Source organism: Bos indicus, chromosome 26 (assembly GCF_029378745.1).
Source record: "Bos indicus isolate NIAB-ARS_2022 breed Sahiwal x Tharparkar chromosome 26, NIAB-ARS_B.indTharparkar_mat_pri_1.0, whole genome shotgun sequence".
Lineage (NCBI taxonomy): Eukaryota > Metazoa > Chordata > Mammalia > Artiodactyla > Bovidae > Bos > Bos indicus.
Genome location: NC_091785.1, coordinates 23,882,068 through 23,909,184, shown reverse-complemented (window position 1 = coordinate 23,909,184; position 27,117 = coordinate 23,882,068). Strand labels below are relative to the sequence as shown.

Here is a 27,117-nt window from a genome sequence, read left to right as displayed (position 1 = left end):
TGCCAAAGAATTGATGCTTTTGAACTATGGTGTTGGAGAAGACTCTTGAGAGTCCCTTGGACTGCAAGGAGATCCAACCAGTCAATTCTAAAGGAGATCAGTCCTGAGTGTTCATTGGACAGACTGATTTTGAAGCTGAAATTCCAATACTTTGGCTACATGATGTGCAGAGCTGACTCATTTGAAAAGACCCTGATGCTGGGAAAGATTGAAGGCAGGAGGAGAAGAGGATGACAGAGGATGAGATGGTTGGATGGCATCACTGACTCAATGGACATGAGTTTGGGTAAATTCCGGGAGTTGGTGATGGACAGGGAGGCCTGGCGTGCTGCAGTCCATAGGGTCACAGAGTCAGACACGACTGAGCAACTGAACTGAACTGAACTCTCCATTTATAATAACAATGAACTCCTGAGTCAGCCATCTGAGACTCAGGGGAGGCCTGGGAGACTAAAGCTTTGCTACAAATGGGAGGTAGGTGGACATGGTGGAGTTGGGGTGGGAGGCGGTGCTGTCTCAGAAAGACCCATAGAGTTCTGCATGGTCATAGTTACATACACACTGTAGACGCACAGACATTGAGGCCCAAATCCATAGAAATTTCACACATGGACACGTGACACATGACACACAGGGACACACAGATCTGAGCGTCCCAGGGAGCTGCCCTGTCCAGTCTCTTGCTTTACTTCAGTCCCAGCCCTCCTCCGGTCCCGCCCCCACAGCCCCCCATCTCGCTCCAGACAGGAGCCATCTAGTTGGAGCTGGATCTAACCCACTCTTCTGGGAGAGCTGGTGGCATCAAAGGGAGCCCTCTAAGCCCCTTCCACTTTGCTGTGCTGATGGTGGAGCCTTGGCTTGGTTCCCATGGACACTCTGGGTTCCTCAGCCCCAGGCATGAAACCCCATCACCCATTCCATTATTTTTTGACCTGGGGAAGTAGAGGTAGGAGGGAGAGCCAGGAAAGGATTTTTCATCTGTAATCCACAAACACACAGACACAACCACCGAGACACAAGGAGACAGGACATAAAAACACCTGCATTATGCTTACCAGACACAGCTCCTTCTGCCTTGCAGAAGGGGCCCTAGCAACCTCTCAGATCCAAATCCTCTGATTCCAAATTCAGAGCTTCCTATTTTATTCCTTTAGCACTATCTCCACCATCATCACCATCCATCCCCACCATGACCACTGTCACAACCATCATCACAATATTACCACCATCACAACCAGCAACAACAGCATAGCCATCAGGACCAGTACCATCATAAATGGCATCCCCACCATCATCAGCACCATCACCATCATGATTGGCATCACCTCCACCATCAGCACCATCACCATCATAACTGGCATCCCACCACCATCAGCACCATCAGCACCATCAGCATCATGACTGGCATCCCCACCACCATCAGCACCATCACCATCATGACTGGCATCCCACCACCATCAGCACCATCACCATCATAACTGGCATCCCCACCACCATCAGCACCATCACCATCATGACTGGCATCCCCACCACCATCAGCAGCATCACCATCATGACTGGCATCCCCACCACTATCACGCCTATGACTGGGCCACCACGACTGCCTTCATCATACCATTGTCTGCACTAATGGAGGAGTCCTCTTGGATCCTGACACAGCATGGATGAAAGACCCAATGGGAAGGACAGAAAGAGGGTGACACGCTTCCTAGGAGCCCAGGGGTCAAGGCCCGGGAGCTCAGGCCTCTGCAGCAGTCCTAGATTCTCCCAAACTTCAACCCTGCCCAAGGGCCTGTCTTCCCAGCTGAGTTGGAGCCTCCATCCCCACCCTCCTCCAGCAGCCAGAGAACTGGTCCCAGTCAGGTGTGGTCCTCGTGGTTTCCCAGTGGCGGAGCCAGCTGTGGAGAGAGAGAAAAACCCAGGAAGGGTGGAGCAGGGGAGGGCAGACTGCTGCACCCACGGGATTGGTCAAGCTGCGCCCTCCCGGCCAGCACCTGACTTAGAAGGTTCAAAGAGACAGCGGCCCCAGCCTCCGCCCAGAGCTCTGCCTGTCTCAGCCATGACGTGGGCGCCCGCTGGGCAGAGTGGGCCTCAGGGGCCATCCTGAGGCCGCGGTGAGGCGGGAGGAGGCCAGCAGGCCCCGTGGGGGCACCATGGACAAGTTCCGGATGATCTTCCAGTTCCTGCAGTCCAACCAGGAGTCCTTCATGAATGGCATCTGCGGTATCATGGCCCTGGCCAGTGCCCAGATGTACTCCGCCTTCGACTTCAACTGCCCCTGCCTGCCGGGCTACAACGCTGCCTACAGCGCCGGCATCCTGCTGGCGCCGCCCCTGGTGCTCTTCCTGCTTGGCCTGGTCATGAACAACAATGTGTCCATGCTGGCCGAAGAGTGGAAGCGGCCTCAGGGCCACCGGGCCAAGGACCCCGCGGTGCTGCGCTACATGTTCTGCTCCATGGCCCAGCGCGCCCTCATCGCGCCTGTCGTCTGGGTGGCTGTCACGCTGCTCGACGGCAAGTGCTTCCTTTGCGCATTCTGCACGGCGGTGCCTGTGAGCCTGCTGGGCAATGGCAGCCTGGTGCCCGGCCTGCCCCCACCAGAGCTTGCCCGCCTGCTGGCCCGGGTGCCCTGCCCTGAGATCTACGAGGGCGACTGGCTGCTGGCCCGCGAGGTGGCTGTGCGCTACCTGCGCTGCATCTCGCAGGTGAGGGGCCGGACGGCCTTGGGCTGGGGCTCCCCTCACAGGTTGGGTCCCTTGGAAAATATTCCTTCCCCGCTCTTGAAGTGGAGCTTCCGCAGGGCGTGCTTATGTTTCCCCAATAGATGGGGGGGCCCCAAGCCAGGGCTGGGTCTGTCCACTCAGATGCAGTTCCCTGGGGTGGGGGCATATTTTCCCAAAGGGGGCCAGGGCTTCTGAAGGCGGAGGCAGGTGTCTTTCCTCAGGTCAGTGCCACCTGGGGAAAGAGGCCTGTGCCCTGTCCCGAGGTTCCCCTGAGTGGACCCAACAGCCTGAGCTCCAGTTTGGAAACCTGGGGGCATTTGCATCCTTTTCCTCTTCCAGGTCCGGACAGTGGTGAGGCCGGTGGGTGGCTGCGCAATTTGGGTACATTTCCCTGGCAAATGGCCCCAGCTGGCACTCCTTGCTCAGGGGAAGGAGGCTTGAGTGAGGGGATGGACTGTTGGGATGTGCCCCAAAGGCAGGGCTGGAGGGCCCACTGACAGGGGATTCTGGAGTCCTGCTTCCACGCTATCTGCCACTCTGGCCCGCCACTCATCTGAGCCCCTCAGGACTCCTCAGCAGTTGTGGTGCGTGGGCAGGAAGACCTGGGCAGGGGTCTACCAGGGAGGGGACAAGGCTACAGAAGCATGCACACTCTGCTGCGATGAGTCCAGACGCCCCGGCTTCCCCTCCAGCCTGAACTCTCCCCTCTGGGGCTTGCGTTGTCACCGGGTGCCCCTGTGAACTTCACACTCCGAGCGCTTTCCTTCCCGCCTGCGCCTCCTCTGGTCTGAACACTTGTCCGTCATCCACTTTACCCTCCACCTGACCTTTAAACAATTACCTCATAGACTAAAAGGGGCCCCAGAGGGCAGGCTGCCTGGCCTACAGTATGTCATTTGGACTTCAGGGGCTGAATTCAAAGTTTAATTTTAGAATTAGTTGACATCATCTAAAACCTGAAAACTATCACATAAAAATGAGATTTCCAGGTTTACCTGAAACTTTTGGAGATTCAGCCCAGCAGGGCCCACATTTCCTCATCCAGCACATGCTCTGCAGTTTCCCCGCCCCAGGGTGCTCTACCATAACCACTGACCCCCACTACTGACAGTGGTTGCCCTGCCTCGCTCACCCTGATTTGGCCGAATGCTTCTCTGTGCAACTGGGGTTGACCCTAAGTTGAAACTGGGGGAGCAGCCTTCACCACAGTGAGTTACTGGAAGAATAGAACCAGCACCTGAGTGTCCAGTGCTCTTCAGCACAAGTTTGAGCAATTGTCCGATTTGTCTCTGTGACCCCTGAGGGCTCAGCTCGGAGCCCACACGGGAGGCACTGACTGAGAGCTGCGACTGAAAGGCAGACAGCAGCAGGAGCCAGAGGCGAGGTACAGGACTCAGAGGAGGAAGCGTCACTATGGGAGGTCAGGGAGGGCTTCCTGAAGGAAGAGGCATAGTTAGTGAGGGCTGGTTGGCCAGTAATAGTGACTAACAGTTACTGAGCACTAACTAGGAACCAGGCACTGTGCTGTTTATTGCCAGTTTTAGTCCTCAGAACAACCCAGTGGGATGGTTATGATCAACAGCCCCATTTTGTAGGTGGGGAAACTGAGGCACAGAGAAGGCAGGTACTTTGCTCCCAGTCAACTGTTAAGGAGAGGCAGACCTTGTTTTATTGCACATCCCTCTATCAGGCTTCACAGATACTGCGTGTTTCACAAGTTGAAGGTTCCTGGCCACCCTGCATCGAGAAAGTCTGTTGGTGCCGTTTCTCTAACACCTTTTGCTCACGTCTTGTCTCTGGGTCACATTTTGCCAATTCTCATAGTATTTTAAACTTTTTCATTATTATATTTGTTATGGTGATCTGTGATCTCTGATCTTTGATTTACTACTACTGCTCATTGAAAGCTCAAATAATGGCTAGCATTTTGCAGCAATAAAGCATTTTTTAATTAAGTTGTATACTTTATTTTTTATACGTAATGCTATTGCACATGTTATGTTAGTGTAAACACAACTTTTATGTGCACTGGGCTCCCAAAAACATGGTGTGACTCACTTTATTGCCGTGTTTGCTTTAATGTAACAGCCTGGAGCAGATCCCACAAATCTCTGGAATATGCCTGCAGTGCAGATGGGCAAACCCAGGCATTCTAGTCCCAAGGTCTGCCCAGCCAAGTCCTGTGTATTGAGAGCCAGGCCTACATACCGGGCATTTCACTCACGCGGTCTCATTTCCATGAGATGGTATATCTGTGCCCATTGTACAGGAGAGAAGTGGAGGCCATGAGGTGCCGGCATTTGCTCTTTGTAGTCAGTGCTCTTTTCCCTAAAGGCCCTGGCACAGAGTGTGGTTTGGGGGCTTGGACAGGCTCGGGAGGCCGGAGGGCAGTGCCCGGCTGACTCTGTCTTCTCTCGTCTCAGGCCCTGGGCTGGTCCTTCGTGCTGCTGACCACGCTGCTGGCATTTGTTGTGCGCTCTGTGCGGCCCTGCTTCACACAGGCCGCCTTCCTTAAAAGCAAGTACTGGTCCCACTACATCGACATCGAGCGCAAGCTCTTTGATGAGACATGCACGGAGCACGCCAAGGCCTTCGCCAAGGTCTGTATCCAGCAGTTCTTCGAGGCCATGAACCACGACCTGGAGCTGGGTCACGCCCACGGGGCGTTGGCTGCCGGCCCCACTGGCTCGGCCGCCCCTGCTGCCACAGAAGGGGTGGATGAGGAGAGGGAGAAGCTGCGTGGCATCACCGATCAGGGCACCATGAACAGGCTGCTCACGAGCTGGCATGAGTGCAAGCCGCCCCTGCGGCTGGGCCAGGAGGAGCCACTGGTGGGCAACGGCTGGGCTGGGGGCGGGCCCCGGCCTTCACGCAAGGAGGTGGCCACCTACTTCAGCAAAGTGTGAGCCGCGGCCAGGTGAAGAGGTGGGAATGGGGTGTGAGCCCACAGCTCCTCAGACCCCCAAAGTGGATGAAGAGATGAAGGCTGCAGGTGCTGATCGTAGGCTCCAGAGCAGACCTGCATGCCCAGGCACTCACCTGCCCATTTGAGGCGGGAAATTTGGAGTTGGAAGGGGACCTCAGTCCCCCAGCTATGGGACTATCCTGGAAGGTCCTGGAGTTACAGGGCCACGAGCAGTATTAGTCAGAGGGATTCAGAACTGCCTTTGGGGGAGACAAGCTCCCATCTGCCCAGCCCCTCCCAGGCCACGTCACCCCTGGTTCACTATCTCCTCTCAGGCTCTGTGAGCGCCTTGCCCCAGCGTTCACTCATCTGTGATTCTTTTTTAAGATCTTAGTTCCCTTATGCTCAAGGCTCAGGGAAGTCCAGCCACCTCATGAAGCAGGAATCCTCTGATTTTGGCTGATTTTTTTGATTTGAGTGAGGCTGAACAGACCAAAGTGGGCCATAAGGACCTGACACAGCCCCATCTGATGGAACACGCCTATGGTCACAGGGGATAAGACATCAGAAGCTAGGTCCAGTCGGGAGAAGCCAGGGTGTGGCTCCCCACAGAGGTCACTCAACATCATCAAGGCGGACTGCACACTTCCTTAGCACTGGCACGGAAGGCCCCTGTCTTAGTCTGTTTGAATTGTTCTAACAAATACAGCAGACTGGGTAGCTTCTAAATGACAGAGGCCTCTCCCAGCATTCTGGAGACTGGAAGTCCAAGATCATGGCACTGCCATGGTCATGTTCTGATAGAGGCCCTCTTCCTGGTTGGTAGAGCATGCTAGCTCACTGTGTCCTGTGAGACTGGGGGCTCTCTGGAGTCTCTTTTTAAACGTTTTATTTATGTATTTATTTGGCTGCACTGGGTCTTAGTTGTGGCACATGGGATCGAGTCTCCTGACCAGGGATCGAATTCAGGCCCCCTGCATTGGGAACATAAAATCTTAACCACTGCACCACACAGGGAAGTCCCTGGAGCCTCTTTTATAAGGCATGAATCCCATGCCTTGAGCACCTCCCAAAGGTCCCACTCGTTAGTCCCGTCGCCTTTGGGGGTAAGATTCAACATACGAATTTGAGCAGGGGACATATTCAGACCATAGCACATGCCATGGAGAGGCCTTGGAGATGGCCCTGCCACGTCCCTCACATCCAGGTCTCAGGTGGAAATCAGACCATCCCCAGAGCATTTAGAAAGGGAAGCTGATGTCTTCCCATGTTCCCAGAGACCACATCCCCTGGGCAGGGGGTTCTAAAGTGCTGAAGGTCTCTGTCCTGAGGTGTGGGTGAGGGTGGAGGAGAGGGAGGGGAGCTACCTAGTGTGGAAATGGCCCAGACTCAAAAGTGAGACAGAACTGGGTCAAATGCTGGCTCTACTACTTACAAACTGTGTCCAGTTGCTTCACTTTGCCTCAGTTTCCTCATCTGTACAAGGGAGATGAGGCACCTACCTCATGGGATTGTGTGAGCATTAAATGGGTGAGGTACGTAAAGTGCATGGCATGTGGTAGGCACGCAGTACTTGGCGGATAATGTGGGTATTGATTTCCAAATCTGAGGGCTTCTCTTCCTCCTGGACTGAAGGTGGGGACATAAGGAACTAGAGCTTCCTTTGTCCAGGGGGAAGCAGAGGGCCAAGAAGATGAGCTTCTTGCCCCAAGACATCTTGGAGACCTAAGTCCCCTTTATCTGAGAATTCATTTTGATCTTGAGCCTTACAACACTGGGTTAATAATTTTCATTCTTCCTCAGGCATCCTTCCCTCTATTCCCACTTCTGAGACCCAGTCTCTCTCCTTTTAATTATTTGGGAAGAGGGAGAAACCTGGAAGCCTAGGTAGGCTGGAGGCCTCCTCCAAGAGGTGGGACTTACTCTAGGGGGTGATTCAGATGAGTGAAGACCAGGGGTGTGTTAACAGCTGGGAGTGGGCGGTGGAGGGGGGAGGGTTGTTGTCCAGAGGAAAAAAGCCAGCCCAGAGTTATTGGGAAGTATAAATGTGAAGGAAGGTGATCCAGAGATCCAGCAGTTAAGAATTGGCCTTGCAATGCAAGGGACACCAGCTGGATCCCTGGTGCAGGAAGATCCCACATGCCGCAGGGCAACGTGGGCCACGACTGCTTGAGCCTGCGCCCTAGAGCCCATGAACCACAACTACTGAGCCCATGCGCTGCATTAGGGAAGCCCACACGCCTAGAGCCTGTGCTCTGCATCAAGAGAAGCCACTGCAATGAAGAAGCCCAAGCACCGCAACCAAGAGTAGCCTCCACTTGCTGCAACTAAAGAAAGCCTGTGCATAGCAGCAAAGACCCACCACAGCCAAAATATAAATAAAAATAAATTTTAAAGAAATGTGAAGGAAAGAGTAAAATTTTAGGTCAGGCAAACCTGCATTCAAATATTGGGGCTGTAGGACCTTTGGCAAGTCCTTTGACCCACAATCCTCTGTCCCACAGAGGATTCAATCCCAGTGGGTCAATCCCTCTGACCCACAGTTGTCTGTCTGTAAAACGTATGTTTAAAAGACTTGCTTTTCAGGATTATAGTGAGGTTAAAGGATAACTTCTGAGGAAGCATCTGGAACCATATTTGGGACATCGTAAGATGTGAAAAAATGAACACTGGTCCTTTTCCCTTCATTCCTGCACGTGAACAAGCCCAGCTGAGGGAGGCCAGCAGGTCACTCAGCAGTTCTAAGGTCACAGAACCCCAAGACTGCAGAGTGGACAGGGGTCTGGGGGTCTCTCCCTTGATCCGGGAGGGTGGGTCATCGACACTGTCTTTGGGCCCTCCCCTTCAGCATTCCCGATCCATGACTTTTCAGCCTCAGCTTGTATACTTCCACAGACAGGGATCTCACGACCACTTTCTGGAATAGGCTGGATAGCTCTAATTGTTACAAAGGGCTTCATCTGCCTTCTTGTAATTTCCACCCACCAGTCAGAGCTCTCCCCAAGGGCCTCAGAAAATCCCTAGAGTCCAGAATTTTCTCATCAGCGCTCCTGAGATTCGAAGCAGCATCTGGGGAGTGAGTGGAAGTGAGGACAGAAGAGCCAGCAGGGGGAGGGCTTGCTCAGAGAGGACCAGGATGGGGGAGGGGGGCCTTTGGCTTTGCATACCCCACTAGGAGTCAGCGTCGGTCTGGTGGCTCCTCTCCCCTAATCCTGCTTGGGGCTCGGTTCTGGCTGCTTCTGCCAGTGAGGATCAAGTAGAGGGGGTGCTCCTGAAACCAGCCTGGAGGACAGGCCCAGACCAGAAATGCCGGGGGCCCCCTGCCTGGCTCCCAAACTGGTCCCACTGGTGCAGAGCCTCTGAAGGCAGGCGGGCCGCAGCAAAACTGACTCCTCCACTTCCTCTCCTCTCCCCGCGCCGCCCGCCCTCCGCCCGCCCCCACTGCCTGGCGCCCGCCTGCCTGGAGACTGTTTTTCCACTGGCTGGCGCACACCATCCATCCCGCGGGGTTCAGCCTCTTTTCTGGAGTTAAAACTTTTTTTCCGGAAGACCCCAACAGCCCCAGGCCCTGCCGGTCTCTCCTGGGCAGAAGAAGCAAAGCAGGAGGGAGAGGGCATGGGCTGGTGCCCACCCAGGGTCTCTGATGTTCTTGCGCCACTTGGAGAGCCCTGCCCCTCGGAGGCCAAAGCTACCGATGCCCGCAGCAGATCCCAGGTAAGGAAGGGGAGCACACAGGGCCACTCCGGGTTTACCCAGAGGGACTTTCCCGGGAGCCAGGCCCCTCCCTGAGCCTCCTCCTCCCACTCCCCAGGCACCTGTTTCCTGTCCTGACTGCTGCTGTTGGAGGTCCCATCGGGCCTGGATATGACACTCCCAGGCCTGGGGCCCAAGGGCAGTATTCTCAGGGGCAGTGTTCTCTCCTCTGTGCACCACCCACCAGTGTGGTGATTTTCAAACCTAGGGGAGCTTATTAGAGGCTGTTAAGTCAAGAGGAGGAGTGGGGGGTGGGGGAGGGGGCTGCCTTTAACCGGATCATCCCCAGCAATATCGCAAACTTTTGTTTCCCAGGGAATTAGACTGGAGCTCCAGGACCTCCGGAGACAGTGAGTTAGGGAAGACAGATCTCTTCTCCACCTGGCAACCCACGTGGCACCCAGCTCTGCCCCAGCCCATCAGGCAGTCTTGGCAGTAACCGGGAGGGACAGTAGACCAGAGAGGAGGCACAGAAGGAAATACTGGCAGGACTCCCCACCTCTGTTTGCTGCCGGCCCCCCCACCTCCCATCGCTCCACTCCCCAGCTGCCTCTGGCCTGAGGACTTTTATTTTTCATCCCGGGATAGAAAGAACAGGGGCCACACCCTTGCCTCTGTGGGCGGAACCTGGGAAGGGAGTTGGGGCAGAACAGGGCTGAAGCTGGAGGCCTCGGCTAGTTCCTGGCAGGCTGCCAGCCCTGCCAGGACCAAGAGCAGGCTCGAGAGCCGGAGACTCCACTGTCTCTCAGGCACGGCCAAGCCTTAGGCTTCATCAAGGCCTCCTGTTGCTGGCTGGCTGGGTGGCCCCAGGCCTGGGGACCTGGATGGAACATGGCTGCTGGACAGAGAAAGGGGAACGGGTAGGGAAGGGGAAGCTTGCCAGGGCTCTTGTGGATGGGCACAGAGCGGGGGCAGAGGAAACCAGGAAAACAGAGGGCTTGCTTAGCTTGACCCACCGTTGTCCACTTCCGAGGCCTCCTCAGGTCACGCTCAAAAGTCCCGTCCAGGCACGTCCATATTTGAATAGCTTAAGCAAAGCGCTTATCCTCTGGAGGCTTTAGTTTCCTGATCTTTGCCCCACGAAGAATTACCACCCTCACCCCTTGCCATCCACCTCACCTCTGGGAGGGGCCTTCAGGACCGGACAAGGTGAGATGGAGGGTGTCATACATGGGACAGTTATCAGGCACAGTTTATTCCCTTTCTTTCCCTCCAGCATTCCTAAGAGGGCAAGGGCCAAATGATTTATCCTCTTTTCACAGATGAGGACACTTAAGTCCAGAGAAAAGTCATGAAGTATGTTGACAGCCAGGATCTCCTAAACCAGTCCAGAGCCTGCGGTCTCCAAAATGAAAAGGCTCTTATGAACTCCAGGGAGGCTGTACCAGGCTCACCACTGACTGGAGACCCCTTCCTCTACACCAGCCCATAGCACAGGGTCAAGCCCAAGTCCCTCATCCACCGGACACCCACTCCAGCTTTTATACCCATGGGCTAGACACCCGAGGACACACCCTCCAAACTGTCCTAGGTCCCCCAGCACACTAGCAAGTACCTGGAATCCCAAAGGGAAAGCCAGTCAATATCACACATTCCCCAAAGCCACAGGGCCATTCCTAGTCCCCACCTCAAGGGAAGGTTATGGGGATGACAAGAACCAAAGTACATGAGGCAGACAGACCTGAGCTTGAATCTTAGCTCTGCACTCATGTGTGAGCCAGGCAGGCAGTCACCCTGGGGAAACCTCCACCTTCCAACTGTGCATTGGGCTATCACAGCTCAGTGCAGGACCGTGACGATGGGCAATGAGGGGTGCAAAACGCCTGACATGTAGTAGGAGCTCAGTGAACAGTGGCTACTCTCCATCTGCCCAGGCCCTGGGGCTCCCTGAGTCTCCTTCGTTTCTCACCAGCCTGACTTCACAAGAGCCCCCTGGTCCCTATTTTCAGAGGCAAATACTGATTTGTCACCTACTGTCCCACAGGAAGCACTCAACTGGCCACTACAGGGGATGAAATGGCAAGACTGTGCCCCGCCCTCCGGTGCCCACTAGCCCGCAAGCTCTCGTAGTCCCACCTGGAGCCATCATCCAGATCTCCTCCTGCCTCCACCCTTGCCGTCAGCCTCCCAGCTCACCATCACCATGGCAGCCCTGATCGCAGAGAACTTCCGCTTCCTATCTCTCTTCTTCAAGAGCAAGGATGTGATGATCTTCAACGGGCTGGTGGCACTGGGCACGGTGGGCAGCCAGGAGCTGTTCACTGTGGTGGCTTTCCACTGCCCTTGCTCACCGGCCCGGAACTACCTGTATGGGCTGGCAGCCATTGGGGTGCCCGCCCTGGCACTCTTCCTCATTGGCGTCATCCTCAACAACCACACCTGGAACCTGGTTGCTGAGTGCCAGTACCGGAGGACCAAGAACTGCTCGGCTGCCCCCAACTTCCTCCTCCTAAGCTCCATCGTGGGCCGCGCGGCCGTGGCCCCCGTCACCTGGTCTGTCATCTCCCTGCTGCGTGGTGAGGCCTACGTCTGTGCTCTCAGTGAGTTCGTGAACCCCCATTCACTCATGGTTGGAGAGAGGAGCTTCCCAGTAGCCCATGCCACAGAAATCCTGGCCAGGTTCCCATGCGGGGAGGGCCCTGCCAACCTGTCAGTCTTCCGGGAGGAGGTCAGCCGCAGACTCAAGTACGAGTCCCAGGTAAGACTGTACCAAGACAAGCTCCTCTTTTCTCCCCTACCTGATGGAGAGTGGGCAGGTAACGGCTCAGGGTTAACCCTGCAGTTAGTCCTCTGGGGCTGAGCTCTCCAGAAAATCACTAGATTATCAGCCTCAGGCATGAAAGCTGGGTATCCATGGGTTAGCGATTGGTGGGACAAGGGTCAACGCCATCCCAAATAAGAGAGTTTTAAACATTAAAGGAATTTTCTTCTTGCTCAGTCCGAGCCTGATACCTGCCACAAATTAAGCCCTTCGCTCCAGCTGGATTGAGCACAAACCGCTGCCGCCTTATGAAACCTTTGCTGTTGGCTGTGAGCTGGTGGTGGAGGATGGCTGGCTCAGGGGATGAGCATGCTCCTATCCCAGGAAAAGCCACTGCCTAGCAGAGTCAGCCTCAGGCATTGCCAACGGAAAGGAGTCCCTTGAGACAGGAGGGGTGTCCAGTCAAGGAAGCAGCAGCTGCCACCACGATCCTAGCCTCAGCCTCAGCTTAGTTCTGAAGGAGAGGAATTGGGTCAGGGAGAGGAGGCAAGGGCAGAGAGCTGGGCAGGAGCAGAAAAACAGCTAGTGTTAACTTAAAAGAAGCAGGGTGTGAGAAACAGGCAGAAAAGAGCAGTTTTCTTTTTTGGGGGGTCACACTGCACGGCATGTGGGATTTTAGTTCCCTGACCAGGGATTGAACCCGTGCAATGGAAATGCGGAGTCTTAACCACTGGACCGCCAGGGAAGACCTGAGCACAGATTTTCTAAAGGTACATAAGTAACACAAGTAGAAAAGCAGGGCTGGAGACAGCACCAAAAGAGATGGAAGATGGTAGGCAGAGATAAAATGTATTTGATGCTCAAATGCCCACAGATCTCTGTCCACGCTTAAATGGGGAAACAAAGATGACCTTGACTGTCCTAGTCCTCAATAGGCTCACGGCCACACGAGACAAGCACATGAGTGATTTCAAAGAGGCTAAGTCTAAACACAGAGAAGGTGTGAGCTCCAGGGAGTGAGGGCAAAGCGGAGGAATCAGTCAGAAGGGCCTGCTGCCCTTAGAGGAACAGAATCTGAGGCCAGAGAAATGACAGAGCCAGCTCTCAGGGGGTTATGCCTGGTTCCACCCAGCCCACACCCTCTGACCAGCTCCCGCCACTTCTTCCTAGGGCAGGTGGGGGTCCAGGCAGCTCCCTGCCCGCCCTCAACCCTGCCCCTTCTCTGGCCAGCTCTTTGGGTGGCTGCTTATCGGTGTGGTGGCCATCCTGGTGTTCCTGACCAAATGCCTCAAGCACTACTGCTCACCACTCAGCTACCGCCAGGAGGCCTACTGGGCGCAGTACCGCGCCAACGAGGACCAGCTGTTCCAGCGCACGGCTGAGGTGCACTCGCGGGTGCTGGCTGCCAACAACGTGCGCCGCTTCTTCGGCTTTGTGGCGCTCGACAAGGACGACGAGGAGCTGGTCGCGAAGTTCCCGGTGGAAGGCACACAGCCGCGGCTGCAGTGGAACGCCATCACCGGCGTCTACCTGTACCGTGAGAACCAAGGCCTCCCACTCTACAGCCGCCTGCACAAGTGGGCCCAGGGTGTGGTGGGCAACGGCATGACCCCGGACCATGTAGAGATGTCCTTGCTTCCCTCCTGAGGGTCCCGTGCCCACACTCTTGGCCAGTGACGGTATTTGGTCCCAAACTGAACCCCACTGCCTGCTCACATCAGCATCAGAGGGGACTTCTCTTCTTTGGCTGCGCATGGCTTGTCGGATCTTAGTTCTCTGACCCAGGGCTGAACCCTTGCCCTCTGCAATGAAGGTGCAGGGTCGCAACCACTGAATTCCCCAGAGATTTTTTTTTTAACCATAGCTTTTGGGGGAAACAGGCCAGGAGAGAAACGAACACAAAGTAAAACTGAGATATGGATGTGAGAGCTGGTAGACGATGTGGGCTCTGGCAGGAAGGCCCTCAGACCTGAAGAAGTCCCCTTTCCTGTTGCCACCGCCACTCGGTCAACAGCTTTGGAGAAAAGACCCTTTCCCAGAACTGGTCCTTCATGAACTATGATGTGGAGGATGACCTCTGACTAGAGGGACCCAGTCCCACCTGGGTGGGAAGCCCTGGCCAGCAGAGTCAGGTGACGATGGAACTCACCAGCAGGCTCTGTGTGCAGAAGGCTATGCAGTTCATTGGTGGAACTGCACATGGACATCTGGCTCGCTGGGCACAGCTGGGAAGCAGCCCTCTGGCGTATGTCTCCAGCTTTATTTTATACACATTTTTGATAAAGCTTTTCTTAGTATAAAGGACTAGCTTGTGTCTGCGTGACTGGATGGGTCATGTCACAGCACGCTGGAGGTCATGATGCTGTGTACTAAGTTGCTTCAGTTATGTCCGACTCTTTCCAACACCATGGACTGCAGCCCGCCAGGCTCCTCTGTCCATGGGGATTCTCCAAGCTAGAATACTGGAGTGGGTTAGCCTATCCCTTATCCAGGGGATCTTCTCGACCCAGGAATCAAACTGGGGTCTCCTGCATTGTAGGCGGATTCTTTACCAGCTGAGCTACTGGGGGGACAGGCCTAAATCCCAGACCTGGGGAGGGAAGAGGACAGAGACCCTGGGCAAGACTGAAATGGGTAGAAGGGAGGGCTGGGGGTCAGGGGAGGCAGAGGCAGGTGTTCCCACTTGCAGGAAGGCCCTGGGGCTGATGATCTCTTAACTGGGTTCAGTCATCTGATTTGATCTGGGAAACAGATGGAGCCTGGCCTTTCTCAGAGGGAAGCTCGGCTTAGACATCAGGAATCAGCAGACCCGGCCCCTGTGCTCAGCTGGGCAGTCCAGCTCTCGTAACCCAGAGCTAACAAGCGAGAACCAGGCCAGCACTGCATGGCCTCCCTCCCATGCCTGCCATGCCTGAGCACCTCCGCCACTTCTCGGACCTCTGATGCACTCTCCCTTGTCCCTGTCCCGCTCTCTGGCGTGGGACTCGGTCATCTCCCACAGAAAAGCTCCCCAGCTCTGAGGACATTTAAAGCTCTGCCCAAGGAAGCTTTTAATTCCCTTAAGACCGAGCCAAAAATGAACTGGCTTCAACTAGCTGGGTCTGGGCTGGCCTCTTAATTCAGGAAAACAGGATCCTTAGACAGTCTTTCTGGGAAATTTACAGGGAGGTGGGGGTGTAGCAGGCCCATCACATCCCTTCTCCCTCAGGTTCCAAGGAACAAGTCAGTCAATGCCCTCTGCCCTGCAAGCTCTCCTCAGGGGAGCAGCAGGGAGAGAGAGAATCTGTAGTCTCCTAAGGTCACACAGCACGTCAATCTAGGTCCTCACTGAGCCCGCACGTGCCAGGCCCTGTGGCAGCACATAACATCCATGCTCTCACTCAGTCCATAAAATCCTTCAAGCAGGATTTTTTAACCCCATTTCATAAACGAGGCACCCAGTTCAGAGAGGTTGGATAATCTGGCCCCACTGGCCCCGGGAGGAGACATCACCAGGTGGTTTGAGCTGATACCTGTCACCTTCCTCTCAGGCACTCAGGTCCCTGAATTCCCTTCTGGGCTCTGCCTCTCCTCCTGTCCAAGCCTCACAGCCTCCACCAAGGGGCACAAGGTACCACGGAGCTGAGGCAGAGGCAAGGTCCAGAGATCCCATAATCTAGAAGGTTCGGCCTGCTCCCAGGACCCTGCTGATCACCCCACCCACACCCACAGTTGGACCAAGAGCCCGCCAGGGCCACAGTAGGATCCTGACTCCAGGGTTGTGGGGAGTCGGCCCTCCGTTCTGCTCCAGGGACCTCCCACAAAGGAGACTCTCAGGTTCCCTGGGGACCCAGAAGCCTGCTGCCTGCAAGCACTGAGCAGCCCCAGAAAAGGAAAAAGATGAAACAAATTGGTTCTTAAGACAAGCAAAAAGGAATTATAAGAAATCTCAAATTCCTTTTTATCTTGACAGGATTACCCCAAGGATGCTGCAGAAAAAGCAGCACTTAAATAGAGCCCTCAGGCAACAGTTTCTCAACTGCCCAGGCGCCTGAGGGTCCCGCAGTGTCCTGGAGCCAGCCGGCCCCTAGTCGTCCATCATGGAGCTCTTCGCCTCCACGTATTCCAGGGCCTTTGCCTTGACTGCCTGCACATCCTTCTCTGAGCCGTGTTGCTTCTCATAGTCCAGGTAGCGCTTGAAGAAGAATTTCATTCGCTTGGGGGCCAGGCTCAGGTGAATGACCCGCTCGAAGATGGCCCTGGGAGGGAGAGCAGATGGCGTTTGCCTCTTGGTCCCTAGCCACGTGATTCCTGGCTGACCTTCACTCACTGCTCTCAGGCTCTGGAGCACTCCCACTTCTACCTTTATTTTTATTCCTATTATAAACTGTCACGTCCGTGGACAGAGAGAACACCACCCCTGCTTTCCAGAGGAGCAGACTAAGATGCTACAGGGCCGAGTGCCCTGAAGGCACACGGGGAATCAGGACAGAGCTAATGGGACGGGACACCAGTAAGGTGTGGATCTGTGAGGACAGCTCTGCTTAAAACTCACCGAGAGGCGTGGGCGGGTGCCAACTCTTTCTGGACCACAGTCCAGCCATCTCTAATCCTCCCTGTCTTGGGGGGATGCTGGTAGTGGTAGGTGAGACCATGCCTGTGAACACTCTCTACTATGAAAGCCAGGCTCAGCATTAATTATGAGGAAAACCCTGTCTCCTGACTCCCAGGCCTGGGGCCAGACTACCTCCCAGCCGAGGTTTCATCCAGACCGGTGGCTGGCCCCCAAGGTAGAAAAAGAAATTGGAAATGTGAATGCCACAGAACCTGCTGTGTCATGTCAAAGCCATTTTCCAGACAGAGTTAGAGAACTGGGGTGCTGGGAGCTGGTGCGGGGCTAAAACTCCTGAGTGGTCAATGCCCGCCCCCTACCCCGCCACAGAGAATGAGGCCTCAGCCCATCCTCCCCTCTCACCGGGCTTCCTTCTGGCTGCCATGCTTGATGATCATGTCGATGTAAACCGACCAGACATCTGTGCGCTTCGGGTAGATGCTCAGTGTGCTCTCAAAAATGGCTCTGGCGCGTTCCGCATCCCCTAGCTGGAACTCAAGCTGCGCAAACTTGGCGATCACATCCACGTCTGCAGGGAGAGGACGGCTCAGGCATAGAAAGCAGAGAGACATCCTCATCACAACACATGACTCTACAGGCACAGAGTCTGATGCCTGATTTCCTGCCCTTGGGTCCTGAGACCCAGGTGATGACAAGAGGGATGCAGGGGCAGGTTGAGGGCTAAATACACAGATGGGCACTGCTCTATGACTCCCAAACAGCAGACATTCTACTCTCTGGGCCCAGAAGGTGGATGGGGGATGGGAGGTAGGTGTGGGGCGGGCAGGCACAGGCAAAGAATTGATGCTAATCCCTTTTTTGTTCCTCAACCTCTGGAGTTTAGCATTTAAAATGCAACACGAGCACATGTTCAGGAGTATATAATCAATAGAGAGCAAGCTATGTACCCTCCAGAAGGCTTCCCTAAACCAGCCCTTGGATGAGAAGACCCCCATGCCCCTGCCCAGATTCTACTGTGCTCAGGATCTGTGTGGGTGGAAGGAACGAGCACTCACGCTCTTTCTTAGGCAGGCACTCGAGGGCTCGCTGCATCACACGGTGACTGGCCTCCGCCTTTCCCCTTCGCAGAAGGAAGGCGCCGTATTTGACCCAGACAGCTTTCTCCTGCCTGAAACGCTTCAGCATCCGGTTGTAGAGTTCGCCAGCTTCCTGTGGGAAGAATGATGTAAGCTGAGAGAGTGGATGAGAGCAGAGGGGGCAACGACAGAGACAGATGGCTACGCTCGTGGGAAGCTAGCCCTGGGCTCAGGGGCTCCCTCAGTGACCAGGCCCTGATCCACTATGTGAGGGGAAAGGGCAGGCACCCGGGATGACGAGAGCATGTGCTGGGGAGTCTCCCTCCTAATCCCATGCCGCGAGGAGGTCGAGACTAGAAGAGAGCGCGTGAGCACGATGAGGGCGAGGAGAGACGAAAGGGGCGACTGGGCTACATCGCCTCCCGTCTGTGACACCTCTATTGGTGGCTCAAGGGTGGGGGAAACGACTTCTCCCACCTGAAGACGAGCAAGCCTCGGGCAGGACTGGGCCCAGAGGCAGGGGTTTCCCCCTCTCCGAGACGTCCCCGCTGCCTCAGGGACTTCCAGGAGCTTGTCTCTGAGTGGCTGAGGCCCCTCTGGAAGCCGGCTGCCTGGCCCAGACCCCTACCTGGAATTTCTCTGACTTGGTGTAAATGTCAGCCAGATGGAGAAAGACCTTCAGAGGCTCATTGTACTGCACGGCCCGCTCGAAGACCTTGGTCAGCGACTCCTGGGAGCCATACATGTTTTCTAGGTTCAGCAGGGCCACCCACACGTTCAGCTTCTCCTGCTCCTCTCTGGAGGGAGAAGAGTCAGCACATGAGTCCATCCTCTCAGCCCCATGAGCCCCCACTCCCAAGTGGGGGGCTAGAGCCACGGCCCCTCCCCAGGCTCCACCCATGTCCTCAGTCCCCAACCCCACAAGCCGGCACTGAGAGCCCCCATCCCCACGCAGCTCATGTAGAAGCAGGAACCCCGATCCATGGCTGCGGGGTCTGAGGCTCCCCTGATTTCTGCCTCCACTCCTGGGAAGGAAATCTACCAAATCTCAAACTGGCCTGAGGTCTGGGCTGGATGGGGCAGAACCTGTGGTCTGAATCTCCCCTCAAACTACGATAATGATGCACAGGAGCACCATCCCTGTTCACTAGCTTTTGGGAAACCTGCTAGAACCTCGGCCTGGAAGATGGTCACACCAGGATTTTCACCCAGGTATGTGGAGAGGCAAGTTTTTCCTCTTCTACTTTTCTCCAAGTGGGGCACCTGAAGTGTAGGGACTCATGGAAATGTGACCCTAGCTCTCTCAGTGAAGAGGACCATGAAATATAAATGAGCAGATCTATGTCACGACCGGCCTCTGAGAGAAAGCCTGTGAAGCCATGGGCCCTGGTAGCAGTCACCCCAACTGCCGCAGGCCTGTGGAGGAAACACGGCCCTCCCTGAGGAAAGACGGGGCCCAAAGCAGGACGGCGGGGCCGGGACCTGAAGGAGATGGTCTTGAGCGCCCTCTCGGCCACGGCCCGGGCCTTCTCGATCTCTGTGGCCTGCAGGTGGAAGGCCATGTACTGCAGCCACAGGAGGGAGCTGCTGGGCGAGCTCAGCACCAGTCGGTCGAAGTCCTCGGCCGACTCCGGCTGTCGCCCAGGATCCATCAGCGCCTCCTCGATGCGGGACAGCTCCTTCTCTGCCTTCTGCTTCTCCAGCTCCCTCTCCTTCTTGCTTTTCTTCTTCTGCTGTGGAAAGCAGAGCAGCGGGTGAGTCGTCTGCTCCTCAGACCCGGAGAGGTCTGCAGTGGAAGCCAGGAGCCTGCAGGGCAGTCTGCGGCTCGGCAATCACTCCCCGCCTGGGATGGCCCCACCCGCCAGAAGAGACACCGAGGCTAGGGCAGAGCATGGGAGCCCAAGGGTCCCTGCAAAAGAGGTGATGCCCTGGAAGATACGGCACCGTGGCTTGCTCTGGCTTCTCGTCCTCCTCGCTGTCCGAGCTATCTCCGTGAGGTGGCAAGGCCGGGGTCAGGGTGTCCAGACCCACATCCCAAACGAAGCCGGAAGACAGCTGCAGCCGGGGCGCTTCTGCTGGCCTGGTCAGCTTCTCCTGAGCATCAAAGGCGTGCGTGAGGCCAGCACTGGGCCCAGCGGCCCCTGCTCCCCCACCCCTTCCCACTGGAGGAGGAGGGGCTCCCACCGTGCCCAGAAACCTAGAGGTCTACACCAGGCTACACCCTGGTCCACTGGGGAAACTTACAGGAGTGACGAAAAGCTTTCTTTGTAAATAAGTAAACTTAAGTAATAATTCTTTAAGAGCTACATATGCATACACACATTAATGCTAGGACAGAGGTGTGCAGAACGCTCTGAGGGAGGCAGGGAAGCCCTTCCACACCGGTCCTTGGTGGTGTCCTCATTTCTCACTAGGAGACAGTCTCAGACAGGCTGAAAGCCTTTCTTTGCCGGCTCTCCCACCTCCTGACTAATTTAATTTAGCTCCACTTAATAAATGTGAATTAGAATTGACTCTTAAGCCCACTCAACAGTTAAGCAGGGGCCCTGTCCTTGGGACCTGATGACCAACTGAGGAAACTAGCCTCGCCACCTTTTCCTATTTTACAGAAAATGAAGACAAAAAAGGGGTGCTGATGACAGCCCAGTCCTCAGGCGGGAGACCAGGGACCCTCCTCCCGGAGCAGCCCTTCCCAACCATGCCGCCCCTCACCTTGGGCAACATGCTCATCTCTTCTGCCTCTTCTCCTTCTCGGTAATACACTTCCACACCACTGTCGTCCTCTTCGGACAGGGCAGCTTTCTTCTGCTTCTTGTTCCCGATTTCCTGGGATGACAGGCAGGGATGATGCTGAGTCTCGCTTCTCTCCACGGCCCAGGGGGTGCTTGATCCCTGCCCTCCCAGCAGCACCCAGCGCCCCACCCAAACTCAGCTGCTCTCAGTCCAAGAGGATGCGGCGAGGCAGCTGCTGGTGGCTTCTAGAAGGCTCGCCTTCCACGTGAGGGGAGGCCATCTTCCTGAGGGCCCTACCTGCTCACTGCTGGACTCGGGGTGGGGCCGCTTGCCCAGCTTCTTTGCCTGGGGCTTCTGGGGCTCTTTCTTATCCTTGCTGGGTGGCTGCGCCCCCTCTTGCCCCTTCCCAGTTCTCTTCTCTTTCTGTTTCTGCTTCTTCTTCTCCTTTGCTTTTCCCTCGTGGTTTCTCTCCGCGGCCTCCGTTTCCCTGCCCTCTTGCTTTGGAGGTGGCTGTCCCAGGGGGGCAGAAAGCACGTCCTGCTTTCCAGTGGCGTCGGGGAGGAGCGACAGCTCTACCAGGCTCTCCTGATGGTTCAGGCTACGACAGCATGGCAGGGAGAGTGGATGACGAGGACCACACAGTACAGCGGGTCCTGCCCCCACCTGCCCTGGAATCATTCAGTCAGCTTGGGAATGACCCACACATCGTACAACACTTGGCAGAAAAATACAGAGCGTGGCTGTGCTGCCCCTTCCTCCGGCCCCAGCTACAGGTGCTGTGCAAGGAAAAGTACACACCTGCTTTCAGGAGCTGAGGCAGAAGGCGCCAAACAAAGGGAGTTCATGGACCACATTTACCATTACCTAGGCCATGATGTTTAAAGTTTACCTCTCAATCTCCTCCCAGAGTTCCCAGAGAGAGGGGTAAGAGAGAGAGAAGGCACCTACCGTAGGACCTTGGCTGTGAGCAGCTTCCCCTCAGGGAGGTGTCTGTCATAAGGAGCGTTCTTGGACTGGTTGTGCTGGGAGACGTGTGGGTGTCGGGCCAAACCCGTAACTGAGGAGCCAAGGCTGACAGGAGAGAGACAAGCATTCCGTGGTTGTAAACATGGCAATGGAGTCCCAGCCAAGCTAGTGCCCGCACCTTTCCAGAGACCCAAGTGGGACAAGGATTTACAACAGACACAAGGTTCTTGGCATTCAACTAAATAAAGAGGGCTTTGTAGACTGGAAAAATCATCCTGCATAACGAAGATATAATTGAAAGGTATTTTTCACCCCATATCAGAGCATCACACCACACAACTCAAAAGCTGCTAGAAAGACAGAAGACAATAAGAAAACATAGTAACAGCAAGGGAGGATGCAGCGTCTGGCACCGGCAGCTCACGGAATGCTTACAAATCGTGACATGCCATATTCTTTGTCCAAAACACCAAACAGAAGAATAATTTAAAACTTTTTTTAAAAGTATGAAAAGACTTGGAATTTAAAGCACTGTGGGAACTCAAGAGTCTCCTTCCTTCACGTTCCTTCAGAGATGGTGACTGAGGGAGCAGCGGGGGCCAACCAGGAGAGGCTCCTGGAGGACACGGGGCTGGTCCACGTCCCCAGGCTCCACCTCACTCACCCTACGAGCACGCCGGACGGCTGGACGGACTTCACAAAGCCCCTCAAGAGCTGCCCTTCCTCAAGGTCCTCAATGGAGTTAATCTCTGGATCTGTTATTTTGCTTTTCGTCTCTGGGTTCGTCCTAAAGGAATAAAAAGGCTTACACACATACCTCTAATCCCTTTGCCCACCCTCACCCCTAACTCTCCCATGATAATGTGCTCAGTCACTCAGTCATGTCAGACTCTGCCAGCCCATGGACTGTAGCCCGCCAGGCTCCTCTGTCCATGGAATCTCCCAGACAAGAATATTGGAGCCCCTTGCCATTTCCTGCTCCAGGGGATCTTCCCCACCCAGGGATCAGCCCACATCTGCTGCATCTCCCTCACTGGTGGGAGGATTCTTCACCACCGCACTACCTGGGAAGACCTCCTGTGGTAACAACTCTTTGTAAGAATGTGACTCTGGACCTGTCAGTAGGACATCGCCTGAAGAGCCCAGCCCCACCTTCTCCTGAAGTCCTGTCAGCTCTGGACAGTGCTAACAGTAACAGGGAGAGGATGGTCAAGCCAGAGGGAGGTCAAGCCTCATAAATGTCCATTTCAAACCATGACTTCAGGCCAAACCACTTGACGGCACTCGCCCCTGCTGTGTAACACTGGGGGCTACATCACCTCCCTTCACCAGGACCACCAACAGGCAAGCCCAAGCCCCACTCTGGATGTCTGCACCTTTTCCTGGGAAACAAGAGCCTGAGCAGACAGGTTCTTCTACAGTTAGAATGTCCTCAGCTTTTCTGGATAAAAACAGGGCCAGGCATAAAGGAGGTGAGTGGTGAGGCAAGCTGGGAGGCCCAAAGCCCTGTCAGATCCACGCAGCCTCTCCTCAGTCCTCTGGGAGGTTCTTCCCCGATTCTTGTCCCGATGACACAGACACTCACCTGGATGATCTCAGCGACAAAGTCAATACAGGGGTCGCAGCGGACAGGACATAACACCTAGAACGGGAACAAAGGAGAAGGCAATGGAGACCCCAGGAGCTTGGGAGACGGGAGAGGGCCTCGGCTTCCTCTCACAAGGCTGAGCAACAGGCGAGAGTGAGGGCTCTGCTCTTCAGCTTGCTGACCACCTGCTGAGGGACTCGGAACAAGGCCCTTCTCTGGGCCTCAGTCCATCAGGTAAAAGCAGCGCTACTTGCTCTTCTCACCCAAGAACGGTGCTGGCAGGAGGAAACCAGAGGACACGCGAGCCCTCTGGAAGGCATGCAGAGCCACGTGGGGAACACGCAGGAGATGAGACCTGCCCCGTGTCACGAGTTTGGAGGGTTTGATCTCGTGGAGAGACTCACCCAGGGAACCGTGGCAGGGACGGGCCAGGACCACTGCGGATTCACAGTTCAGAGGCGGCCCCCCGAGTGAGACCTAAGCGGGGAAGGCTTCTGCAGGGAAAGTAGGGTTTACTCTTGCTAGGGGGCTTCCACACTCACATCACAGAAAATAGCAAGTAACCACCCAAAGTTACAGGGTAGAGAATCTTACCAGGAGGAAGGGTCTCAGCAACAATACAGCCCAAATCCTCCCACGATGGCATCTGTGTTTCCCACCAGGGCATCACAGCCCTTAATGCAGGGAAGGAGCTGAAGGGACTGTCTGCCTTTAGGGAGTTAACTTATAAGTCAAGGAACTACAACTGAACACTACTCATATGCTTAACTATAAGGTTATTTTAAAAATATATTTTGCTGAAAATAGAAAAATCACATCTGTATTTTGTAAGCCTAAAGAAAAGAAATGATTCTGGATTTCTCTGTGACATTCTTCTTCTCCTAGGCCCTGGGCATTTTTGTGCTGTTGAGCTCTGGCAAGTGGCTGAGAATGAAGGCAGGTGCTGGTGGCTGGGACACTCGAGATGGGAAAGAGCAATTATTGCTTTCCAGTCTCACCCTCCGGAAGGTGCCTACTCCATTGCTGGATAATTGTGTGTGACTGTCAGAAAAGTACATATTGTACCAAGCTGAAATATGCCTCTCCAATGCTAGTTTATTCAGGCTATAAAATGGTTTCAAAACTCTGTGCATCCAAAATAGTTAATAAAGCAACTTGACCAAGCAAAGCACAGAACAAATGTAAACAGCCAACAACCATGAAAAATGGCCAGTAAGAGAAATTCAAGTTAAATTAAGAGATCACTCTGGGCCTATTCAGTGGCAAAGATTAAAAATTAAGAATATCCAGTGTTAGATAAAATTAAGTCCCAGTGTCAAGACTTCCCTGGTGATCCAGTGGTTAAAACTCTGTACTCCCAATGCAGGGAACATGGTTTTGATCCCTAGTTGGGGAAATAAGATCCCACATGCCACACAGAAAAAATACCCAGTGTTGACAGAGGTGTGAAATATGAACAGACACATTAACTGTTAATAGAAATAAAATTCAGCACAGTCCTTTTAGAAGATACTTTGGCAAGATGTTTAACATTATTTAACCCATCAATTTTACTTCTAGAAATTTATTTCACACACATACTTGCACTAGTATCCAAACATATGTGCAAACATACTGACTTCAACATTACTGTCCATCAACAGAATTATTTACATAAACTGAGTTTAAAAAAACACAAAATGCAACTCAAAAAAAAATGATAAAAGTAAGGTAAAAGAACAAGGAAGTTTTCAAAATACTAGCATAGGAAAGAAAAAGTGCATGAGTCACTGCTATTAAGAAAAAGCAAGTTGCAGAACAGTATAGAAAATTAAATTCTACTATTACATAAGGGAAAATTATAACTACATATATTAGAGTCTTGAAAGAAATCAAAGCAAAAGTGATGGAGAAACAGAGGAGCAACAGCAATGTTCAGTTTCCATCTTATATGCTATTTTTTTTCTGGTACAAAACCACACACCTATAATTAAAAAAAATCAAAACCCCAAAAATCCCCACCAATCCCACAGATAGTGGGGAAAAGGAAAAGAATCCAGCCTACCTGACAATCTGCTGTGGGACGAAGTCTTCCAGGTGCGTCTCTGAGTAGGAGTCACTTACATGAAACATACTGACTCTTCCAACCCTCCCAAAGGGGAAGGAGACGGTCAGCCCCTCCTTGGGCGTCACCTTCACCACACGGCCCATGGCCACTTCCCCCTTCTTGAGTTTGTGAGGACCTGGCAGGACAATGAACCAGATTCAGGGAAAAAGAAGTGAGCCAAGAAAGAAGCTGAGACAGTAGCCAACCAGAGGCTGGCGGGAGGTGAAGGTGTCTGGGCTCAGGGTGTCTAGGATGAGTGGACCGGAATAATCACACAGACCCAGACCACTGTACCACGTGGTCAAGGATGCCAGGGCCGAGTGTTGGATGACCCTTTCTGAGAGACCTAAGAAAAACAACTGTAGGTAAAGGTGTCTCAGACACAGGCCACAGAGCAAAGCTCCTGGAGAAAAGCTGTTCCAAGGACACAGCCTCCGCACTAGACTTTCTGAGGATGCCAACATCCACGGCACCCTTCAACCTGGGCGATGACTAAGGCCTTCTCCCAACCCTTTCCACCCCCTCCCTTCCTTGACCAGGTCCCATTTCATCACCACACCTATGAGTGAAAGACACAAGAAGGCCTTGGAGGACTCTGCTGGGCCAACCACGGTGGCCTTCAGGGCCTGGCCAATCTGGAACTTCTTATCTGGATGTTTCAGAACCTAGAAGGACAAAAAATTTCCTTTGATGTTTGAAGAAAGGCTGTCATTTATCTAAAACCACAGTACAGTAAGTATCCCCTATGGGACAGTTTCCTGTCCCCACTGTGAGCACACACCAAGGATTAAGTCGAGCTCAGGGAGCTGGGGTTTCCTCTCCAGGCATCTCAGGCACACTGACCTTGAAGCTAAGAGAAGTGAGCAACAAGGGAATTCTCCCTCGGATGTCTGGAGCAATCTCCACCTCGAGCCATTTCTTAACCATGTTGTACTAGGAGGGAAAAAAAACGAGGAGAAATGGAATGGGGCAGATACAAGCATCTCTTCTTTTCCTTTCACTAAAACAGACACTTCTAAAATCACACTGAAAGGGCCCTAATTCTACATTTTCCCAAGTAACAGGAACTCACCCCCACGGCCCAATGCCCCTGCCCACCCTCCACTTCTCACAGGCTTTACTCAGTCTAGCTCAGAGTCCCCACCAGCACAGCAGAACACACATCCCTCCTGGTGCCTCGGCTGATCAGGAGGCAGACAAGGCCTCAGAGGTAACGTCCTCAAGCAGCAGAACCAATCCCACTGACCTCGTAGCCGCCTCTAAGCTCAGTTGTACACAGTGAGTTAGCAGCCTTCAGGGACTAACATCTCATTTCTAAATCAGTTTAGATTTTTTGACTGACACAGTGCTCTACCCTAAATATACACCCCAATTTTCAAGTCAACCCAGTAAAACATTTATCAAGCAGCCACTACACACGGCATGATAGTGATAACAGCCAGGCCCTGCCTTCAGAGAGATTACAGTCTGCAAAAAGTAAGTTGAGTGAGTATGCAAATAACTAGAGCAGAAAGCAACACACAGGAGTATACAGCCTCTATAGGAGAACTAGTAAGAAGGGAAGGTTATCTGTGCTAGACCTTGAATTATAGGCAATGGGAAGAAACAGTACCCCAGTGTAGAAATAAAGAAGGGAAAAAAGAGGTTTTCAGCATGACCGGTACTCCAGATTCACGAGGTCAGATCATAAAGAGTCCTTTTTTTTGGCCACTTATGGATCTTAGCCCCCAACCAGGGATCAAACCCATACCCCTGGCAGTGGAAGTGAAAAGTCCTAAGCACTGGGCCACGAGGGAATTCCCTCTGAAGAACCTTAAATATTACTCTAAGGCATCTTGGGTTTATGAATATCTACAGACAAAAAGTAACTAAAGGCATCAAGCATCATGGACATAATTAGACAGATGCTCATGCAGGAAGATTCTGGCAGCACTGAAGAGGAGTTATCCCTCAAGGTCAAGCCCAGACAGACCTTGACCTTCTCTCTGATATATTCTAACCAGTATAGTTCTCACTGATCTCTTCCCTTTACTC

At 53.9% G+C, this 27,117-nt stretch overlaps 3 protein-coding genes across 6 annotated transcripts in view; 2 read left to right on the top strand and 1 right to left on the bottom strand.

The window, feature by feature from the left end:
• The first annotated feature begins 2,153 nt into the window (after nt 1-2,153).
• CALHM1 (calcium homeostasis modulator 1) lies at nt 2,154-5,629 on the top strand. Its single transcript, XM_070780403.1, has 2 exons — nt 2,154-2,705; nt 5,147-5,629. The coding sequence occupies exons 1-2, from the start codon at nt 2,154-2,156 to the stop codon at nt 5,627-5,629; spliced, it is 1,035 nt and encodes a 344-aa protein (XP_070636504.1).
• A 3,175-nt stretch (nt 5,630-8,804) lies between these two features.
• CALHM2 (calcium homeostasis modulator family member 2) lies at nt 8,805-14,387 on the top strand. Of its 2 annotated transcripts, none has more exons than XM_070780762.1 (3): nt 8,805-9,342; nt 11,366-12,079; nt 13,253-14,387. In XM_070780762.1, the coding sequence occupies exons 2-3, from the start codon at nt 11,525-11,527 to the stop codon at nt 13,727-13,729; spliced, it is 1,032 nt and encodes a 343-aa protein (XP_070636863.1). In that variant the 5' UTR covers nt 8,805-9,342; nt 11,366-11,524; the 3' UTR covers nt 13,730-14,387. The 2 variants fall into 2 exon arrangements, with proteins under 2 accessions (XP_070636863.1, XP_070636864.1); XM_070780763.1 differs by having other exon boundaries at nt 8,814-9,342; nt 13,313-14,387.
• A 1,611-nt stretch (nt 14,388-15,998) lies between these two features.
• The window catches only part of PDCD11 (programmed cell death 11), a 41,037-nt gene continuing 29,918 nt past the window's right edge, over nt 15,999-27,117 (bottom strand). For 2 of the 3 annotated variants that reach the window (XM_070780759.1, XM_070780760.1), the window contains exons 23-36: nt 25,927-26,016; nt 25,643-25,748; nt 25,042-25,219; nt 22,995-23,051; nt 22,074-22,196; nt 21,392-21,514; nt 20,741-21,041; nt 20,423-20,536; nt 19,655-19,804; nt 19,193-19,443; nt 18,339-18,507; nt 17,690-17,843; nt 17,037-17,202; nt 15,999-16,320 (exon numbers count right to left, since the gene is read on the bottom strand). In XM_070780759.1, the coding sequence (XP_070636860.1) occupies nt 16,149-16,320; nt 17,037-17,202; nt 17,690-17,843; nt 18,339-18,507; nt 19,193-19,443; nt 19,655-19,804; nt 20,423-20,536; nt 20,741-21,041; nt 21,392-21,514; nt 22,074-22,196; nt 22,995-23,051; nt 25,042-25,219; nt 25,643-25,748; nt 25,927-26,016 (2,154 nt within the window). In that variant the 3' untranslated portion in view covers nt 15,999-16,148. The remainder of the gene's footprint in view (nt 16,321-17,036; nt 17,203-17,689; nt 17,844-18,338; nt 18,508-19,192; nt 19,444-19,654; nt 19,805-20,422; nt 20,537-20,740; nt 21,042-21,391; nt 21,515-22,073; nt 22,197-22,994; nt 23,052-25,041; nt 25,220-25,642; nt 25,749-25,926; nt 26,017-27,117) is intronic. The other variant, XM_070780761.1, reaches the window with a different exon arrangement.

What these genes read in the sequence shown, in the direction of transcription:
- CALHM1 (XM_070780403.1), top strand. Translation starts at nt 2,154, where the DNA reads ATGGACAAGTTCCGGATGATCTTCCAGTTCCTGCAGTCCAACCAGGAG. An exon ending in ACCTGCGCTGCATCTCGCAG is followed by an intron (nt 2,706 to 5,146) that starts GTGAGGGGCCGG and finishes CTCTCGTCTCAG; the next exon opens with GCCCTGGGCTGGTCCTTCGT.
- CALHM2 (XM_070780762.1), top strand. Translation starts at nt 11,525, where the DNA reads ATGGCAGCCCTGATCGCAGAGAACTTCCGCTTCCTATCTCTCTTCTTC. An exon ending in GACTCAAGTACGAGTCCCAG is followed by an intron (nt 12,080 to 13,252) that starts GTAAGACTGTAC and finishes ACTTCTTCCTAG; the next exon opens with GGCAGGTGGGGGTCCAGGCA.